General features: G+C 41.0%; 1 protein-coding gene across 1 annotated transcript; it reads left to right on the forward strand.

Moving 5' to 3' along the window:
- Positions 1-5,957: 5,957 nt before the first annotated feature.
- On the forward strand, positions 5,958-19,906 carry LOC120056624 (thiosulfate:glutathione sulfurtransferase-like). The gene is made up of 4 exons (XM_039004825.1): positions 5,958-6,259; positions 18,716-18,838; positions 19,037-19,199; positions 19,314-19,906. The coding sequence occupies exons 1-4, from the start codon at positions 6,133-6,135 to the stop codon at positions 19,375-19,377; spliced, it is 477 nt and encodes a 158-aa protein (XP_038860753.1). The 5' UTR covers positions 5,958-6,132; the 3' UTR covers positions 19,378-19,906.
- Positions 19,907-20,430: the final 524 nt, after the last annotated feature.

A 20,430-nucleotide genomic window follows, 5' to 3' on the forward strand; every position in this document is an offset into this window, starting at 1 on the left:
ATGTTCTATGGTATAGATGAACTGGTATGTACTATGAGCAAGAAATCTGACAGTTATCAATTGTGCTGGATCACTATAAGATGCCTCTATGTTCATTCTGACAGATGGCAGATTCAGCTTGTGGATTGAACTGGGGAAGTTTCAAGATGTGTTGCGGTAAGTCTTTTCACACCAGCTTTGCTCCCAGCTGTCCCGTAGAAAATGTTCATGAGAAAGGTGACCTCTGCTGTCCATCTACAGTATTGACACTGTGTTCTTGAAGTGGAGAGAGGACAGACGAGAGTACAAGTCTTTGTATGATTGGATTAGATGATAGAAGGTAGAACATCGATGACACAAGTTGCACAAAATAGGAGGCTACTCACTCATATAGTCTTTGGTACTCACCATTACTGTCAAGTCTAGCTTCAAGTCCCTCATACATAGCTGACTGTGAGGGTAAAGGACAAAAAAAATGAGGGAAACAATGCAGACAATCCTCCACTCTAAGGTGTTCATAGAGAATGAACAAGATGTGTAGTTGACAGTAGGTTTATGTTGTTTTCATACAGTTCTTCTTAATTGTACCATGCTCACCTGTCTTGCAGACACCGTTAGCAATGCCTTTTCCTAAATTGAGAAATCAAATCAGAAATCATTGTGTTAATCACTGATAGATGCCAAACGGACAGACCGGACAGACAGACAGAAAGGACAGACAGACAGCTATTGCTCACCAACGTCAACCACTTTATGAAGCCAGTTCATCACTGAGGGGAAGGAAATGACAACACAGTAACTACACATTTAACCATGTGAACACCTGAGCAATGGCATCATCACTTCCATGATCACAACTCACCTTGGGTCGTCACTAGAACAAACACAAAATAAATACCATCAGTTTTGTTCAAAATATCAAAATAAATATTGTATTAATAATGCAGAATAATCATTATATGCGTGAAACAATATTATTTTTTACTTACATCTCAAATGTTCATTTACAATGGCATCCTCTGTTACTTTAGCTAAATAAGAAATAGTAAATTGTTTTTGTTTAATCCTAGAATTGAAGTGCACTAGAAGCTGGAATACTACAGACTAGATATGAATGAGTGTGTAATAGATGTGTGGAGTCTTTAATGAGTCTTTAATGATTGGTTAGGGCAATATGAACTCATCCTGTTGATCACTGTTTTGGGTACAGAAACAAATATTATGTGTTGTACTTACCCAGATCTTTGGATCCAGTTTTCCATTTCAAAGTATTTACAATTCGATTAGGGTCTGCAAAAGACACAGCCAACCACCTCATGAATGAATGAATGGCCACAACACTTACAGTGTTAAACACGTGGACAAGAAACATTTTAAAATCAAAGCTCTCAATTCTCAATAAAGTTACAATCACCACACAGTGTCACATGCAATTACACGTGCAAGGAATCACCCAGAAAAGACAGTGGCGGAGAGGAGAGAAACAGAGGAAGAGGACAAAGGCAAGCAAGTAAAGTTATAACATATGACTCACCCAGGGCCTCTTGAATCTTCTTCACTCTTCTGGGTAATGAGATCCTATTTTTCTTGGATTTACGTTTTCCATCTAAAAGTATAAAACAGGGAGGTCCTGTCAACTGAGTCAGTCACTCAAGGTTCTCCTGTAGCCTACCCTGTAACACTGTTATCATAATCACATGACTATGTCCTGTGTGTCGTGCTGCATGTCGTGAGTTATGTCATACTCACCAGATTCAGTCAGCAACAGACACACCACGATCACGATCAGCAATGACTTCATCCTAGTGCTGTGATTCTTTGCATACATCCAGTCTTATTCTGGTGACTTATATTCCAGTTCTGTTCCTTTTCTCCTCCCCTCCACCTCCACTTTTTATTCCCCTCATCAAACCCCCAAAGACAGAGGGATAACTATCAGTTTTCAGCTTTGTGTGTTTTGGTGAAATATGGTAATCACAGGTTAAAGCAGCCATCAGCCAATCATATGCTGTCATTACAGGTTGTAATCACCTCTTACAATGGGTGGGGCCCTCTTTTGGGTTGCATACAGCAGACACCCAATTGAGGGAAAAAAAATTCTGCAAAAAGAAAATGAAGACTGCACACCACAATTGACTCTCCCCTTTCCTGTTGCCAGAATTATATTTTGATGTCCAGAACCAACTCAGTCATTGCATGTGTGTCTGTTTTGATCTGTTTAACTGACATAATCCCTACCTGATGTGGTACCACGCAATCATGAGAAACATGTCAGTCACTACTAGGGATTATGGAATAGGTGTATAGTAATTGCTGTGATAGAGAAATTTCATAACCTCCAAAACACAGAAATGATAGAACAAGCACTTCACTGAGTGTTTTTTAGTTTTACAAAAAGAAAAATCAGCTGTCAAATGTTTTTTTTACGTTGTAGTCCAAATACATTTAGTCAAAAGGCATCGATGGCTTTTAGTAAAGACAGACATTTACCAATGTAAGTATACAATACAGTATAGTACAATACAGGTGAGCATAAAAACAAGGGTACACATTATCTAGAGCAGGCATGGAGGCTGGAGTATGGGAGTGGCATCCTCTGCAGGGAGTTACACGTATTCAGAAGAAACCAATAGAGTCATTGTGAGCTTTTGGAGTCTGTACTCTATGAAGCTCAAGTTTCCCGCCAGCGTGGGGTAGTGTTTTATGGACACGCAGGTGCATAAATTCATCTCCACCAACATGGACCTATGAGAAAGGGAAGGATTAAGGCCTGATGAGTGACGCATAGGTGATAGAGACGGGATTCTCAAGGCTCATATGTACTGAGTAATGACCAATTTAGTGTTTACAAAGCTTGTCCAGTACATGTTCACGCCCTATACATTTGTGACGCAGTTCAATGCTTCGAAACCCATACAGGGGGTGTGGCAGGGAGTCACAGCTCTCACAGTGCTTGAAAACAAAATGACTCCCCCCTGGAGTTCAGGCTTTCCCAAACTCAGTACACGTTTTGGTTTATGATTTAAACTTTATGATTAGTTCATTATTTGAACCAGCTGTATAGTGTTTGGGCAAAAACCAAAACGTGCACCGAGTTTGGGAAACAGTGCTGTAATGGAACAGAGGCATTTATTTTTTCTAAACATAGGCTAGAAAGTAGAAAGAAAACGATTTTAAAATTGGAGAAGTTGGTCCCAGCTACAACTTGGGTTGTGAATGTTTTGGCAGTGAAAACATCAAACTTCTTTCCAGGTTTCTCTCTGCATGTGGCTTCATCTAGAAACATGTAAAAGACAAATCGGGCAGCATTCCAAATGTATTCTATGTAGCCTGTGCACACGCACACCTTGAGTCCTATAGGTTTGGAATGGAATAACACTGTCAAGGTAATTATTCAATAACCGTTAAGGTTGATGATTAAACCTTCATCAAGCTTGCATGAGTGTTATGTTGAAAGAAGAGTATATTCAGTTGGACAGTTAGACTACGCAGGCTAAATGAAGTAATTATGCTCACCTTATCGCATATTTGCTGCTGTAACGGCAGTCTAGCTCTTCCTCCTCCTCGGACGAAGAGAGGCGAGAAGGATCAGAGGACCAATGTGCAGCGTGGTAATTAGACATAATGAATTTAATCAAACAAAACAAGACACTATACAAACTGACAAAACACACTAACCGTCACAGTCCCGTGTAGCACTGACACAGGAACAATCACCCACAAACAAACAGTGAGAACAGCCTACCTTAATATGGTTCTCAATCAGAGGAAACGTCAAACACCTGCCTCTAATTGAGAACCATATCAGGCAACACATTTAACCCAACATAGAAACAGACAAACTAGACACACAACATAGAATTCCCACCCAGCTCACGTCCTGACCAACACTAAACAAGCAAAACACATACGAACTCTGGTCAGGACGTTACAGCTGCACTTCGGGCGTGGCATCGCTCACCTGGGAAACAGCACCACACATCATCATGAATAGTTGAAGTTGGAACGTTAGTTACAGCTTAAAATACCTACTAAAGATTAAGCGAATTAATTTTCACGTCCTTGTTTATATTGTCACATCACATGATTTTTTTTTTTTTTTTAAAGGTACCATTATAAGTGGAGAAATGGCTGCTCTATAAAGCCTATAATCAACACAAAAAACATAGGGTACTTAACCAATCTTTAACATTTGTAGCCAATACATGTTTAAATCATATATTTTGTCATTGGGGGTATATAACCAGAAAGGTGCTCTTTTGTTGATGGATAAAAATTGAAAACCCCCTTCAACCTTGGAATAGTTCAGGCTACAGGAAGCGGTTCCGTCACGAGTGCATCGCTCCACACCCAGTACCCCGAGGCACTGAGCATAATGACTCATAGTGATGGGAACCGAGACCGCAGGAAGTAGGGGTGCTAAAATAATATTTTTTCACAAAAGTAGTGCACTGGGCCTTTACTAGTATTAGCTGGCCAATATAGACCTCTGTAGCACAGGCGGCAACAAAACAAATCAGCATCTCTGCTTTGGAAAAAAGGTACTTGTATAATTAAGAACAGAATCTTGCAGGATTCAATAGCTGGAATTGTAAGAGTTGTTGCCCTGTCCCTTTCTTGCGATTGTCATTCTAATGCTATCCAGAAATAACAAAATCCTGTCCTCAAACACTTACATCAAAATGTACAAAACTTCCACATAAAATGATCAAATGTTATCTTGATCAAATAACATGGAAAACACACATTTTGTTGTGCAGTATTAATTTACTATCCTTACAAACCACTTAATGTAAATGTACATTACTGTATTGTACATAGGCTGGTCATCTAGGTTTGTACCTGCAGACTTTCTATCACCATAAAGAAAAACAATGACCAATACAGTAACTGAGTACATTGAGGCATCAAGTGGTTTGTGATGATGTGATGTGATGATGTGGCTCAGTTGGTAGAGCATGGCGCTTGCAATGCTAGAGTTGGGGGATTGATTCCCATGGGGAGGACCAGTATGAAAAAGTATGCACTCACTACTGTAAATTGCTCTGGATAAGAGTGTCTACTAAAAAGGAATGAAAAGACCATTTCCGTTTTCATATAGAAATAAGTTGCATTTGAAAAGCATTTCAAGAAACTGGAAAACATATCAAACAAGTAATTTTATATTCCACAAGTATTATCAAATTAACTGTTTTGAAGAGATAATTATCAGACTCAAGTTACAAATACTGGTAAACACTCAAATACATTTAGTTTAAAAAAATCACAAAAGTAGTGCACTGGGCCTTTACGAGTCCTGTACTAGTCCTGTGCTAGTCAATGCCCCCCGCACAAATTGAGGTCCATACAGAAATGGTTTGTCGAGATCGGTGTGGAAGAACTTGACTGGCCGGCACAGAGCCCTGACCTCAACCCCATCGAACACCTTTGGGATGAATTAGAACGACGACTGTGAGGCAAGCCTAAGGACCAACTCCATATTAATGCCCATGATTTTGGGATGAGATGTTCGAAGAGCAGGTGTCCACATTATTTTTGTCATGTAGTGTATGTGCATCACGTCATTGCTCTCTCTCGTCCTCTCGCTCTCTCTGCTGTGTCTGCTGAGCCTGCCCTGCAACGTCATTGGATAACGCTCGGCAGGCGTCACTCTAATTGCAAGGGATCTGGCCCATGTGCCGAAAAAGTCATGGCACAGCTTCAAGAAAACTTTGCTTTCAAACTAGGGATTTCGTGGCTAATTGATGTAAAACAATAATTCTGCTCATATATTATGCTTTTATGAACAACACATAGACACATCCGGCCCAAAGCGGGAGGTTTAAAATTACTTTCTTAGTCGCCAAAGTACTAGAGCATGTCTTTAACTTTTGGTTGAATGTGACTTCACTTCCGTTTTATTTAATAGGCTATCTTGTTTGCGTAGATTTGACTTTTTTTTGTACATACAGTCATTGGGCTGGACAAGGGCGAGACATAGCCAGTGATAAAATTATTTGAAATGATGTCGCTCATTAATATCTTTAAATGTTAAACTGTATGAGTCACCAATGACACACTTGCAGGGCGGGGAGATAGCCTACATAGAGGGAAAGCATGCACTTAGACACGTAGACTAATAACTCTGGACATTGTTTCAAGCGACGTTCAAAGATGCTTCTCGTGGTATGCGCGCTGTCGGTGGTGGTCGTGGCACAGGAGACGCACTGTGGTGGCACGCCCGACCGATTGTGTGATGTGAAACCTGAGGCAGTCTACTACAAGGAGCCACCGATCACAGGTAGGCTATTTCTTGACTCGTGACAGGTGCAGCGTCTAAGGTATTCTAACTAGTACTGTGCGTATTGTTGATTTTCAAATATGCCATGCACATTTCTAGCCAGGGTATCTGGGACACTATACCGAGACAAATTAGCCAACAATTCACTAAATGGATTCAATTGAAAAGTGTGCATAGTTGTAGACAAGTCTATTTGTATCAGTTCCAAAGAGTCAGCAATGGAGTGGGTAATGGAGATCAATAAGTGCTCAGTCATTTTTGATAAAGTGAAGGCCAACAGAGTGACACAAACTCAAGATTTCACCACTGCCTAAATGTTATTGGATTTTTTGGGGGGGTACAATTTCACATGTACACTATATATACAAAAGTGTGACACCACTTCAAATGAGTGGATGTGGCTATTTCAACCACACCCGTTGCTGACAGGTGTATTAAAAATGAGCACACAGCCATGCAATCTCCATAGTCAAACATTGGCAGTAGAATGGCCTTACTGAAGACCTCAGTGACTTTCAACGTGGCACTGTTATAGGATGCCACCTTTCCAACAAGTCAGTTAGTCAAATGTCTGCCATGCTAGAGCTGCCCGGGTCAACTGTAAGTGCTGTTATTGTGAAGTGGAAACGTCTAGGAGCAATAATGTCTCAGCCGCCATGGGTTTCCATGGCTGAGCAGCTGCACACAAGCCTAAGGTCACCATGCGCAATGCCAAGTGTTGGCTGGAGTGGTGTAAAGCTCGTCGCCATTGGACTCTGGAGCAGTGGACACGGATTCTCTGGCGTGATGAATCAGGTTTTACCATTTTGCAGTCTGGCGGATGAATCTGAGTTTGGAGGATGCCAGGAGAACGCTACCTGCCCCAATGCATAGTGCCAACTGTACAGTTTGGTGGAGGAGGAATAATGGTCTGGGGCAGTTTTATTTATTTATTTATTTATTTTTATTTATTTTTTGCATTTTCCAATTAACAACATTCAAGACAAACGTGAAAAGATATTAGACAACAATAGGACAAAGTGACAATAACAGATGAGCATAACAAAGAAAGAAAAAATAAAACAAATTATAATTATATATACAGACATACAATAAAAAAAAATTATAATGAGACATTGGATCATATGGTCACCTGCCGTAGGCTACATATTATACGTTACGTGTGAAACATTATATAAGGATAATATAGAGATTCATTCAATGTGATGTGGGGGGAGATTCTCCATATAGTCAATAAAAGGTTGCCAAATTCTGTAAAATGTATTTAACTTATTCCTCAAGCGGTAAGTAATTTTCTCCAGTGGGATACAACTATTAACTTCTGATAGCCACATTGCAACTGGCAGGGGGGAATCCATTTTCCATTTCAAGGCGATACATTTCTTGGCAATCGCTAGCAATATTTCTGTTAGCTTTATAGTATGGCTTTGCCTAAGATTGGTGTTAGTAAAGTTGCCCAGTAGACAGACCTCCGGGTCTAGAGGGAATGCAACCCCATGAATTGAGGATATGGTATCGCATACCCCCTGCCAGAAACCGTGTAGTTTTGAACACTGCCAAGTGGAATGGAGGAATGTTCCTTCATCTGAGCCACATCTAAAACATAGGGAGGAGATATCAGGGTTGAACTTGTGCAGTCTAGATGGGGTGATATAGAGCTGATGGAGAAAATTAAACTGGATCAGTCTGTATCTGGAGTTCAATGTGGATGTAACACCATCCCTGCATAGGTCACTCCATAGACCCTCATCAAGATCAATACCCAGATCTTTTTCCCATCTAAGTCGGGGTTTATCTAGCCCAGGCAGTGTTAGTCCTGACATAAGAGCATCGTAAACACGGGAAATGGTCTTGAACAGTGGTTGGTCTGCGTGGCAGAGTTGTTCAATAGGTGACATCTTAGGTAGGTTCCATTGTCCCTTGAGAGACACCCTAATAAAGTTTCGTAGTTGTAGGTAGCTAAAGAAGTCCCTGTTAGGCAAGTGGTATTTCTGTTTCAGCTGATCAAAAGACATAAGAACTCCCTCCTCGTAACAATGTTCCAGAAGAGTGATCCCCTTATCAGACCATGGTCTAAAGTTACTATTCTGGAAAAACATAGGAATCAATCTATTGTTCCATAAAGGGGTTTTAGGGGAAAGGAATCCCCCTCGTCCGAACAGCTCATGCAGTTTGCACCATGCCAGGACAGAATGTATGATTAAAGGGTTGTCTGTGATGGTTTTTATAGATTTTCTGTCCCATTTGTAAAACAATTCTGCCCCAGTGTCATCATTTACCTCAAGCTTTTCAATGTTCAACCATGAGGGAGAGGGACCCTTGTCAAACCTCTGAGCCAGAAACCTAGACTGTGCTGCCCAGTAGTACATTCTAAAATTGGGGAGGTTTAAGCCCCCTTGACTGTAATCCAGGGTCAGTTTATCCAGGCCAACCCTAGGGGTTTTGCCGTGCCAGATAAACCGTCTGGTCATCTTGTCGAGAGAGGAAAAGAATGCTGCGGGAACAGGGATAGGGAGAGATTGAAACAGATATAGAAATCTGGGCAGGACATTCATTTTAATTACATTGATTCTACCCAGTAGAGTGAGAGGTAAGTCCATCCATTTACAAAGGTCACCCTCCACCTTTTGCAACAAATTGGCCAGATTGAGTTTATAGAGGTTGTTCAGGTTACCATCCACCATTATGCCCAAATATGTGAAGCCCATAGGCGACCATCTAAAAGGAAACTTGTGCTTGATGGTATGATGGTCAAAGACAGACAACGGTAAGATTTCGCTTTTATCTAAATTGACCTTATATCCAGAGAAAGAACTATAACACTGTAGTAGGATCTGCAAGTGAGAGAGGGAGTGTTCTGGGTTTGTTAGAAATAAGATAAGGTCGTCCGCAAAGAGTGATAATTTATGGGTATGGGGGCCCAGCTCAAAGCCATGTATGTCAGGGCACGTTCTAATAGCCTCAGCCAACGGTTCGATGGCGAGGGCAAAGAGGTGGGGGCTAATTGGGCAACCTTGTCTGTTCCCCCTATGGAGAGGGAAAGAGGAGGAAGTAATCCCGTTGGTAGCAATCCTAGCTTTAGGAGATTTGTAGAGTGATTTTATCAAATTTACAAACCCGGTACCTAAACCAAACTTTTCCAAGACGCGAAAGAGGTATGGCCATTCAACCCTATCAAAGGCTTTTTCAGCGTCGAGGGAGACTGCGACACTAGGTATTTTGTTTTTGTTAGCAAGGTGAATTATATCAAAGAACCTTCTGAGATTATTGGAGGACAATCTATTAATTATGAAGCCAGTCTGATCTGGGTTGACCAACAGGGGAAGACATGACTCCAGTCTCTTAGATAGCATCTTGGTGACCAGTTTACAATCTGTGTTAAGGAGAGAGATTGGTCTATATGAGGCGCACTTTAGTGGATTTTTCCCTTTCTTGTGGATTACAGTAATCACTGCTTGAGAGAGAGACTCTGGAAAGCAGTTGTCTTCCCTGGCTTTTTTAAGTACCTCCATAAGGTAGGGGACCAACAGCTCCCTAAATTCTTTATAGAACTCTGGAGGGAAGCCATCCTCCCCAGGAGATTTATTAGAAGGTAAGGATTTAATGGCCTCCAACAATTCAGGAACTGAGAAGTGTTCACTCAGGCGCTCGCTGTCTTCCCCTGACAGGCATGGGAGGTTGAGAGAGGAGAGAAAGGAGTCGATCTCTGATAGATCATCGCTTGATTGGGAAGTGTAGAGGTCTTCATAGTATTTCTTAAAAGTATTATTAATTTCAGTAGGGTCGAAAGATATCTCATTAGTAAGAGTTTCTATAGCATTAATTGTCCTCTTACTTTCCTCTGCTTTCAGTTGCCATGCCAATACTTTGTGTGCTTTCTCTCCAAGCTCGTAATAACGCTGTTTTGATTTAGTGATGGCCCTCTCAGCTTGATATGTGTTCAGAATATTATATTACAGTTTTTTATTTACCAAAAGCCTGTATAGATCTTTAGTTGGGCCTCTTTGGTAGGTTTTCTCTAGCTCTGAGATTTCAGATTCAAGGGCACTCAGTTCCGCACCGTGTTTTCTCTTCAGCCCTTTAGTATAGGAAATGATCTGTCCCCTCAGATAGGCCTTCAATGTGTCCCAAAGAATGAAACTGTCAGGAGCGGAGGGTTTGTTTGTCAAAGTGAAAATATTGATCTGCTCTTTGATGAATGCACAAAATTCAGGTTGCTTTAGGAGTGTAGAATTTAGTCTCCATCTATATGCTCCATTTACCTTGGTAGGAATGGAGATTGATAATACCAGGGGAGAATGGTCACTAAGCAATCTGGGGAGATACTCGACATCTAACACTCTATGAAACAGTTGTGTCGACAGTAAAAAGTTATCTATGCGTGTGTGTGTCTTGTGTGGGTGTGAATAAAAAGAGTAGTCCTTATCCTGTGGGTGCAACTGTCTCCAGATGTCTAGTAAATTGAGATCTTTCATGAATGACATGGTGAGCTTGCTGGCTTTGGTAAGAAGTGAGGGTTTATCAGAGGACCTATCAAGAACTGTATCTAAACAAAAATTAAAATCTCCTCCAACCAGTAACCATCCTGGTGGTGCTTGAGCGACCTGAAGGAAGACATTCTGAATAAACATATGGTCATCGAAGTTAGGAGCATAGATATTCAATAGGGTCCAAGACTCTGAAAACATATGCCCCTGCACCAAAACAAACCTGCCAGAGGGATCAGAGATGGTGTTGCTGACGCAGAAGGGGATGTGTCTACTTATCAAAATTGCAGTTCCTCTTGCTTTGGAGTTAAAAGAGGACGCAAAAACTTGTCCTACCCATTCCCTCTTCAATTTCTTGTGTTCACTGGCTGTAAGATGTGTTTCTTGTGAAAACACAATGTCAGCCTTTAATTTCTTAAGGTATGTATAGACTCTCTTCCTTTTAATCGGGCTGTTAAGACCTTTTACGTTGAATGTGACATATTTTAGTGGATTAAGCATAGTAGGGTTTCAAATATGTAACTGAATGGAAATCTATCATATATAGATAGTTAGGAAATGTTTCAACTTTGGTTTGAACACAGAAGTGACCTATGTGTCTCTTTAGGAAGGAAACAATAAACATAGAAAAAAGGGGAAAAAAATAAAGAATCCCACCCACCCCGATTGTTAGACTAAAACCACAATCCCAACAATCAAACATGAATACACTTGTAGAGATACGTTGCTGCTCGCTTTCCATCTTGCTCTTACTAGCTAAACCTTGGCGTAAACTAAAACCTGCGAGCTCTCTAAATTGAAAACAAACGTTGTGAATAGATATTTATGGCTGAATATTTACTGCCCACGGTAAGGGCTGCTTGAGTCTCTTTTCGAAAGATTAACATAAATGAGGGGGAAAGCAGTGGGCCTAAACCCACTTATTTGCTTCGCCCAGTGATATGTACTAAACCAAAATATACTCTCCTGTAAATGTAATAGAACTCACCCCGGAAAGATACGGTTAGTTGAAAATGTACAAATCAATTATAGCGACCGGAGGATATCAGCGGTTCAGTCCGGATAAGAGAAAACAAACAAACTGCATCTTATCCCCCAAAGAGACCGTCCTGGCTCAGACGTTGCTCAGTTCTTTGAGAAAAGTGTACACTTCTCCCGGCGTGTTGAAGAGATGGCTTCGGCCTTTGTACTGAACTTTCATCCGCGCAGGGTGGATGAGGTAGCCGATGATGTTCTTCTCCTTCAGTGCTTTGGCGGCAGGTCTGAACTGCTTGCGACGTCTTGCGAGATCCGCGCTCATATCCGGGAAAAGGCTGACCCTCTTGCCATCAATGGTTATGTCCCCTTTGGCTCTTGCGAGTTGCAGTACCTTCTCTCTGTCTTGGAAACGGAGGAACCTGATCAGGACGGCCCGTGGGGGCTCATCTGGCCGGGGTTTCGGCGCTGATGTTCTGTGGGCGCGTTCGATTTCCAGTGACTTGGTGAAGTTGATTGTGCCTAGGACATCCGGGATCCATTGAGTAAAGAAACGGACCGGGTCACGGCCCTCGCTGTCCTCTTTCAATCCCACCACACGGATATTACTACGTCTGCTCTGGTTCTCCATCTGATCTACCTTGTTTTTGAGGTAGGCATTGTCCTTTTGCAGTTGTATCAAGACCTGGTCATGTCGAGCGATGGTGTCTTCAACTGTGCTAATGCGCAACTCTGCCTCAGTCGTTCTCAAAAGGAGATCATTCATGGAGGATTTCAGGTCGTCAATGGAAGAATGGAGTTCAGCCGTTCTCTTATCGATTTTCATAGAAAGACCTTTGTTACCATCCTGAATTTCCCGGAGGAGAGTAGCCAGCATGTCGGCAGGCTCGCAAGAGGCCGAGAGCAACAGTCTGGAACTGTCGTTTGAGTTATGAGGGCTAATGCTAATCTTGCTAGCGTTATCGTTATCTTGGGAATCAACGACGTTTTGGTCGTCCTTCTTGCCTCTCTTTCGGCGGTCCATGGCTCTTTGGGAAGGTAAGTACTTGACAATTTATCAGCCGATGTTAGAATATTGTTTCAACGTTGTTATTTAGGTAATAATAGAATAACTTTGAAGAGCTCGGTTTGTCAACGTCTGCTCAGCTCCGCGGCATCACGTGCTCCCCGGTCTGGGGCAGTTTTTAATGGTTTGAGCTAGGCCCCTTAGTTCCAGTGAAGGGGAAATCTTAACACTACAGCATACAGTGACATTCTAGATGATTGTGCTTCCAACTTTCTGGCAACAGTTTTGGGGAAGGCCCTTTCCCGTTTCAGTATGAAAATGCCCCTGTGCACAAAAAGCAAAGTCCATAAAGAAATGGTTTGTTGAGATCATTGTGGAAGAACTTGACTGGCCTGCACAGAGCCCTGACCTCAACCCCATCGAACACCTTTGGGCTTGAATTGGAACGCCGACTGCAAGCCAGGCCTAATCACCCAACATCAGTGCCTGACCTCACTAATGCTCTTGTGGCTGAATGGAAGCAAGTTCCTGGAGCAATGTTCCAACATCTAGTGGAAAGCATTCCCAGAAGAGTTGAGGCTGTAGCAGCAAAGGGGGGACCAACTCCATATTAATACCTATGATTTTGGAATGAGATGTTTGATGAGCAGGTGTCCACATACTTTTGGTCATGTAGTGCACCACACATTATCTCGTTTGACAGTACATCAACCATAATAACAATCAACTACACCCACTATCATTCAACATCCATTCAACACCAATGATTCATCCACCTGAATTGGGTGGACGCATGAAGGGCTAGTTCCAGGCATGAGTGGTCGATTGCTTAGGGCCACCGGCCGCTAGGGGGCCCCCAATCGGGGTCTCCACTTACTGTTGAGGGAGAATAGTAGAATACACCAGGTGCAATTTCAAAAAAAATTATTGTGCATCTGCAGTTTTTCTTTTAGGTCAGTCAGTAGCTATGTTTCCATTTACCTGTCCATTGAATAGTGTGTTTGAATTCATTTTTTTACATTTAGAAAGTTTGCATGGAAAATGGATACAATTGCCTGCAATGGTGCGTTTCCATACAACTATTTTGTGTCGATGAAAAACAGCTGGACGTAATGGCGTCCCACCCCCAAAAATAAAAACTGTATTTAAAAAATAAAAAAAGTAGTTGAAGGGTTTCCATTACACATTTAGGTAAATTGTGCATTAATACATTTGGTGACAGCCTGTATGCTCTCACACCGATCTGTTTCATGTCTCAGGTAGCCCGTGAAAGCCAGCATGGATAGAAGGCAATAATTGAATAATATTTGACATATTCTAATAATTCTCATGTGCCAACGTATCACACTAATGATTAACCACCTGAAATAATTGGATGGTGAAACTTGCATCCAGCCAACCAAAAAAGCAAGGCGACGCCATTCTTGAAAGTCAGGATAATCGAAAAACACTGTTTCCATCATGATTTGTCGTAATAAAGAAAGTTAGACAAATGAAAAATCCACCCCTATTGAACAGATCAGAATATTGTCAATCTTTCGTTTCCATTACACATGTTGCAAAATGTTTTTTTTGGCGACACTATTTTTGTTCTAATAAACCTGGGTCAACTGAAACTTGCCTTCTGACAGTCACTCAATTAGCCATGGTAGCTAACAATTTTTTGATCGTTAGTTTGTCTAGCCGTCTATCTAAACTTGTAGTAATCACGGCCAAATACTGACTGGGCGCGCAAGGCAGTTGATTTATTTTATAGATCATGCCTCTCCCTAAACAGCAGGTTGTACAGGCAACATTCCTGCCAGCTGTTGATTATGGTGACACCATTTATCAGATTGCAGAAGCGTTTACTCTCAAAACCCTTGGATGCTGTGTACCATAGCACGCTTCACTTTATCACAGGTGACAGGTTTAATACTCCTCACTACATCTGTTGTCAGAAAGTCGGCTGGACCTCTCCAAATTCCCATATCACTTTGTTTCTCCCATTTTTTTATTTATTTTTTAAACATTTTTTTACATTTGATTTTCTTTTTGTCTTTTTGTCTAAGCTCAGCTGCACACGTTTCCAAGATATCTAATTTCTCTGTTCAAGTATAAAGAGATAAGGGCACCAAACCTGCTCACAGGGTTGGTTAAATCTTGAGGTCCCTTGTGTCTCTGCCCACCTAGGTAAATCATCCTTTAGTTTTAACGCCCCCCCATGTTTGGAATAATTTACAAACCTCATTACATCTTGATTCTCTGGTGCCAATAGGGCAGATTAGAACACTGAGGAATGAATTCATTGACGTTTGCGAGTGTTTTGGTTTATTGTAATGTATTTGTGTTGTTGAAATGTGTATCTGTAACTGCTGTATCTTGTAGTTTTTTTTTTTTCATTTAAATATCATGTTGATTTGTGAATTGTTTGTTCTCAAGGCACTATTGAGAATAAGACCCTGAATTAATGTTACTTTTATTTATTCAATCTACCTCCTCAGTCAGATGAACTTGTGGATACCATTTTTATGTCTCTGAGTGCATTTTGAATAAAGTTGCACAAAGAAACGGCTCTTTTTCAGGACCCTGTCTTTCAATGATAATTTGTAAAAATTCAAAACTTCACAGATGTTCATTGTAAAGGGTTTTAACACTGTTATCCATGCTTGTTCAATGAACCATAAATAATTAATGAACATATTCCATTTCTGTTAGTCACATGTCTGTGGAACTTGTTCAGTTTGTCTGTTGTTGAATCGTACGTTCATACAAATATTTGCACATGTTAAGTTTGCTGAAAATAAACACAGTTGACAGTGAGGACATTTCTTTTTTTGCTGAGTTTAGCACTAACACAATGACTGGAAGTTGTATTTTTGGGGGGGGGGGGGGGGGGGGTTCAGGTACGTTATACATTTATGAAATATGTTCCTTAGGCTGCCACTCAAAATAAAAAAATACATACAGAAGGAAAACAAGTGTTTGTATTGGTCCCAAAGAGTCCAGTAGCTTGTGTAATGGAGGTCAATGACTGCTTCGTTCTCTCTGTGTATGTGTACACAAATACACCCCCTTGGAAAGGACACATGGGTTTCTACTTATGACTCCCTCTGATAAAGTATTAGGTGGACAGGCTAAGTTCAGGACTGTTTCTATCGCCATGGTGCATCAGTCAGGATGTAGGAATGAGGAGAGGGAGCAGAAATCATCAGTCAGGATGTAGGAATGAGGAGAGGGAGCAGAAATCATCAGTCAGGATGTAGGAATGAGGAGAGGGAGCAGAAATCATCAGTCAGGATGTAGGAATGAGGAGAGGGAGCAGAAATCATCAGTCAGGATGTAGGAATGAGGAGAGGGAGCAGAAATCATCAGTCAGGATGTAGGAATGAGGAGAGGGAGCAGAAATCATCAGTCAGGATGTAGGAATGAGGAGAGGGAGCAGAAATCCAAGTACTGGGTTTTTCTTGCAGACACAGGAGCACATGGAGAAAGCTTGCAGGATAATGTTGTGGTTTTACTAGGGAAATACAAGAGTGCGATACAAACGCAGGTTAATATGCAAGCATGACTGACAATTGCAAAAGGGATAAATAACTGAAATGCATCAAACTGAGAATAGATCTGACAGGAAATTGTACTAAGGAACATGGCAGCAGCACAAACTTTAACTAACTAAAAGGATCTTACTTATTCTTCAATAATGAAAGTTACTCACTTTGTCAGGGTTGTCACTTAACACGGCTACATAAACCCTGACTATTTCTACAATTTCTCTTAAAATCTGTTTTTAAACCTAACTTTAATCACACTGCTAGATATGGTTTATACACGGAGTATACCAAACGTTAAGAACATCTGCTCGTTCCATGACAAACTGACCAGGTGAATTCAGGTGACAGCTATGATCCCTTACTGATGTCACTTGTTAAATCCACTTCAACCAGGCTTTCCCGAACTCTGACCAAGTGGGTGCACGTTTAGATTTTTTCCCTAGCACTACACAGCCGATTCAACTAATCAAGCTTTGATCATTTGAATTAGCTGTGTAGTGTTAAGGCAAAATCCAAAACGTGCATCCCTTGGTGTGCCGAGGACCAAGTTTGGGAAGTGTAGGTGAAGGGGAGAAGACCGGTTAAAAACCCCTAGAGTCGATGTCCATTGGAAATCTTATTTGAATAATATAAAAAATCTGTCAGTTTAAGCTAGAGATCTATTTATTTGCATTGGATGCGTCTCAATCCACCACATCCACCAATGTTGCACTTCTGCATATGTGGTGAAAGGTGGCAGAGCTAGAGCGGCGTTTGTCAGACCATGAGATCCCGAAAATCAGCCATCTACCATCGTCTGTAGCGTCCGAACGGTTTGGCATACACACTATGACCTCTCTGTGGGAAGGTGAGACTCTCATGAACACATTTAGCTCTAGAACACCCGCATTACTTACAAGACTTGTCTGAAGGTCCCCCGGTACCAGTTGAAAAAATGGAGGTAAACTACCGTTCAAGTTTGGGGTCACTTAGAAATGTCCTTGTTTTTTGTCCATTTCAAAACAACATCAAATTGATCAGAATTACAGTGTAGACATTTATACATGACTATTGTAGCTGGAAACGGCAGATTTTTATTTATTTTTATGGAATATCTACATAGGCGTACAGAAGCCCATTATCAGCAACCATCACTCCTGTGTTACAATGACGCATTGTGTTAAACTTGGATTAGCTATCATTTAAAAAACAAATTGATCATTAGAATGCTGGCCTTCTAGGCAGAGTTCCTCTGTCCAGTGTCTGTTCTTTTGACTATCTTAATCTGTTTTATTTTTATTGGCCAGTCTGAGATGTGGCTTTTTCTTTACAACTCTGCCTAGAAGGCCAGCATCCCGGGGTCCGCCTCTTCACTGTTGAGACTGGTGTTTTGTGTGTACTATTTAATGAAGCTGCCAGTTGAGGACTTGTGAGGCGTCTGTTTATCAAACTAGACACTAATGTACTTGTCGTCTTGCTCAGTTGTGCACCGGGGCCCCCCACTCTTTCTATTCTGGTTAGAGCCAGTTTGCACTGTTCTGTGAAGGGAGTAGAAAACAGCGTTGTAAGAGATCTTCAGTTTCTTGGCAATTTCTCGCAATTTCTCAGAACAAGAATGGACTGAGTTTCAGAAGAAAGGTCTTTGTTTCTGGCCATTTTGAGCCTGTAATCAAACCCACAAATGCTGATGCTCCAGATACTCAACTAGCTCCAGATACTCAACTAGTCTAAAGAAGGCCAGTTTTATTGCTTCTTTAATCAGCACAACAGTTGTCAGCTGTGCTAACATAATTGCAAAATGGTTTTCTAATGAGCAATTAGGCTTTTCAAATGATGAACTTGGATTAGCTAACACAATGTGCCATTGGAACACAGGAGTTATGGTTGCTGATAATGGGCCTCTGTACACCCATGTAGATATTCCATTAAAAATCAGCCATTTCCAGCTACAATAGTCATTTATAAATGTCTACACTGTATTTCTGATCAATTTGATATTTTAATGGACAAAAAATGTGCTTTTCTTTCAAAAACAAGGACATTTCTAAGTGACCCCAAACATTTGAACGGTTGTGTGTGAGAAAATTAGACACTGCTTAGACCTGATTTTTAAATAATGATTTTAAAAGCCTTGAAAATTCAGACATGGATTGTGTGACATTCAGAGGGAGAATGGGCAAGACAAAATATTTAAGTGCCTTTGGGGGTATGTTAGTAGGTGCCAGGCGGATCGGTTTGGGTCAAGAACTGCAACGCTTCTGGGTTTTTCACGCTCGTGTGTATCAAGACTGGTCCACCACCCAAAGGACATCCAGCCAACTTGACACAACTGTGGGAAGCATTGGAGTCAACATGGGCTAGCATCCCTGTGGAACGCTTTTGACTCCTTGTAGAGTCCATGTCCCGATGAATTGAGACTGCACTGAGGGCAAAAGTGTATATGGCTGACTGTCTGATTTGAATGTGTTTTGTGTAGATTCAGAGGTGTCGTACAAGCAGTTGAAGACTATGTTTCCCAGCAGCAGTATTCAACTGTTTGACGTCCGCAATCCAGATGAGTTTGAGGCTGGACATATTCCTGGCTCCACCAATGTCCCACGTGAGTAACACACAACGACCCACTTATTTTGACATAAGCAGCACTGTGCACACTTTTTCTCTGTCATGTTTTGTTTGTTTCGTATTTTTTTTCCTGTTATGATTCATGTTGTCATGTACTTTATTTTTAATTTAACTGCTCTAAACCAATTTCCCATTGTGGGGCAATAAAGTCAAATACTTGTACTATTACTAACAGTTGGGGAACTCCAGGAGGCTCTGAGACTGAGTTCAGACCAGTTCAAACAGAGGTTTGGAGTACGTGCCCCTCATAAGGAGGATAGCAGCATTGTGGTCTACTGCCAGAGAGGTAGACGGAGTGCTACTGCACTTGACATAATGTGGGCTCTGGGATTCAGCAGGTGACGACCGTTTGCAATCACCTTTTTGTCTGCTAGCATCATAACCTGAGCGACGTACCCATACATATGAGTTGTAACTACACCGATGTACTCATCTCCTTCTTTCTCTCCTAGAGCTCGTCACTATGCTGGAGGATACAGTGACTGGGTCCAGCGTGAAGAGCAAGGAGGTGTGTAAATTGCTGCAGGGCCATTCTGTGTGTTTGAATTCTGCTTATTGGAACAAAAGATATTTAGAAGGCATAGCCATTAAATCGTTACTTCAGAGTAGGGGAAATGCTACACTGGAAATGACAACACAATGCTAGTCTTATTTAATAGTAATTGATTGATTTTTGAAATGGTTGTCCCAAACCAAATAAAGGTCAGTTATTGTCGGTTTTGACAATCTTTTTGGATGATCTTATCGTGTTGAAGGATCTTACACCAACATTTAGACATCGACATACACTTCTAACTTTTTGTTCTCTATCCTCATGAAAAATGTTATTAGAATTTTTTTGTTCAAGTGGAATATTGAAAATGTTCATGTTATTTCAGCTCTGTTTGAGTTTGTTCCTAATTGCTGTACATACGGCTGTTTGTGACAGTGACCCTGTTGATAGTGACCCGGCCTTCTCTAGTCACTCGTAGGCTCAGTCACTGGTATACTTTTATTTACAAAGCCATTTTGGGTTTACTACCTTTTTATTTGGGCATTTTTATTGTTCAGAAATGTGGTGGGTACTCTCTTCGTTCGCTGGACTTTATCCTGCTAACTGTTCCAAATGTCCGAACTGAATTTGGTAAAAGGGCTTTTATGTACTCTGCGCCATCGTCTTGGAACACCTTACAAAATACTTTTAAACTGGAAGAACTTGTCCCGATTGTTGTTTTTAAATCACTGATGAATGATTTTGAGGCTGATTCCCTGACCTGTCAATGTTTTTAATTTGCTGTTTTTGATTTTGTTATACTCTTGTGAATTCAATGGTTTTTACTAGATTACTTGTAGTTTTTCATGTTGTCTGTAATTTTTGTAATGACTTGGTGCTGCCTATCTTGGCCAGGACGCTCTTGAAAAATAGATTTTAAATCTCAATGAGCCCTTCCTGGTTAAATAAAGGTTAAATAAAAAAAAAATACAAATTTAATCTACTGGATTTCCAGTCTTTAGTTTGTTTACATTGTTATGTGGTATTTGTTATTAATTTCTATGTCCTCTCCCATTCTTTATGGAATTATAGCCTAT

This window comes from Salvelinus namaycush, chromosome 12, assembly GCF_016432855.1.
Source record: "Salvelinus namaycush isolate Seneca chromosome 12, SaNama_1.0, whole genome shotgun sequence".
Lineage (NCBI taxonomy): Eukaryota > Metazoa > Chordata > Actinopteri > Salmoniformes > Salmonidae > Salvelinus > Salvelinus namaycush.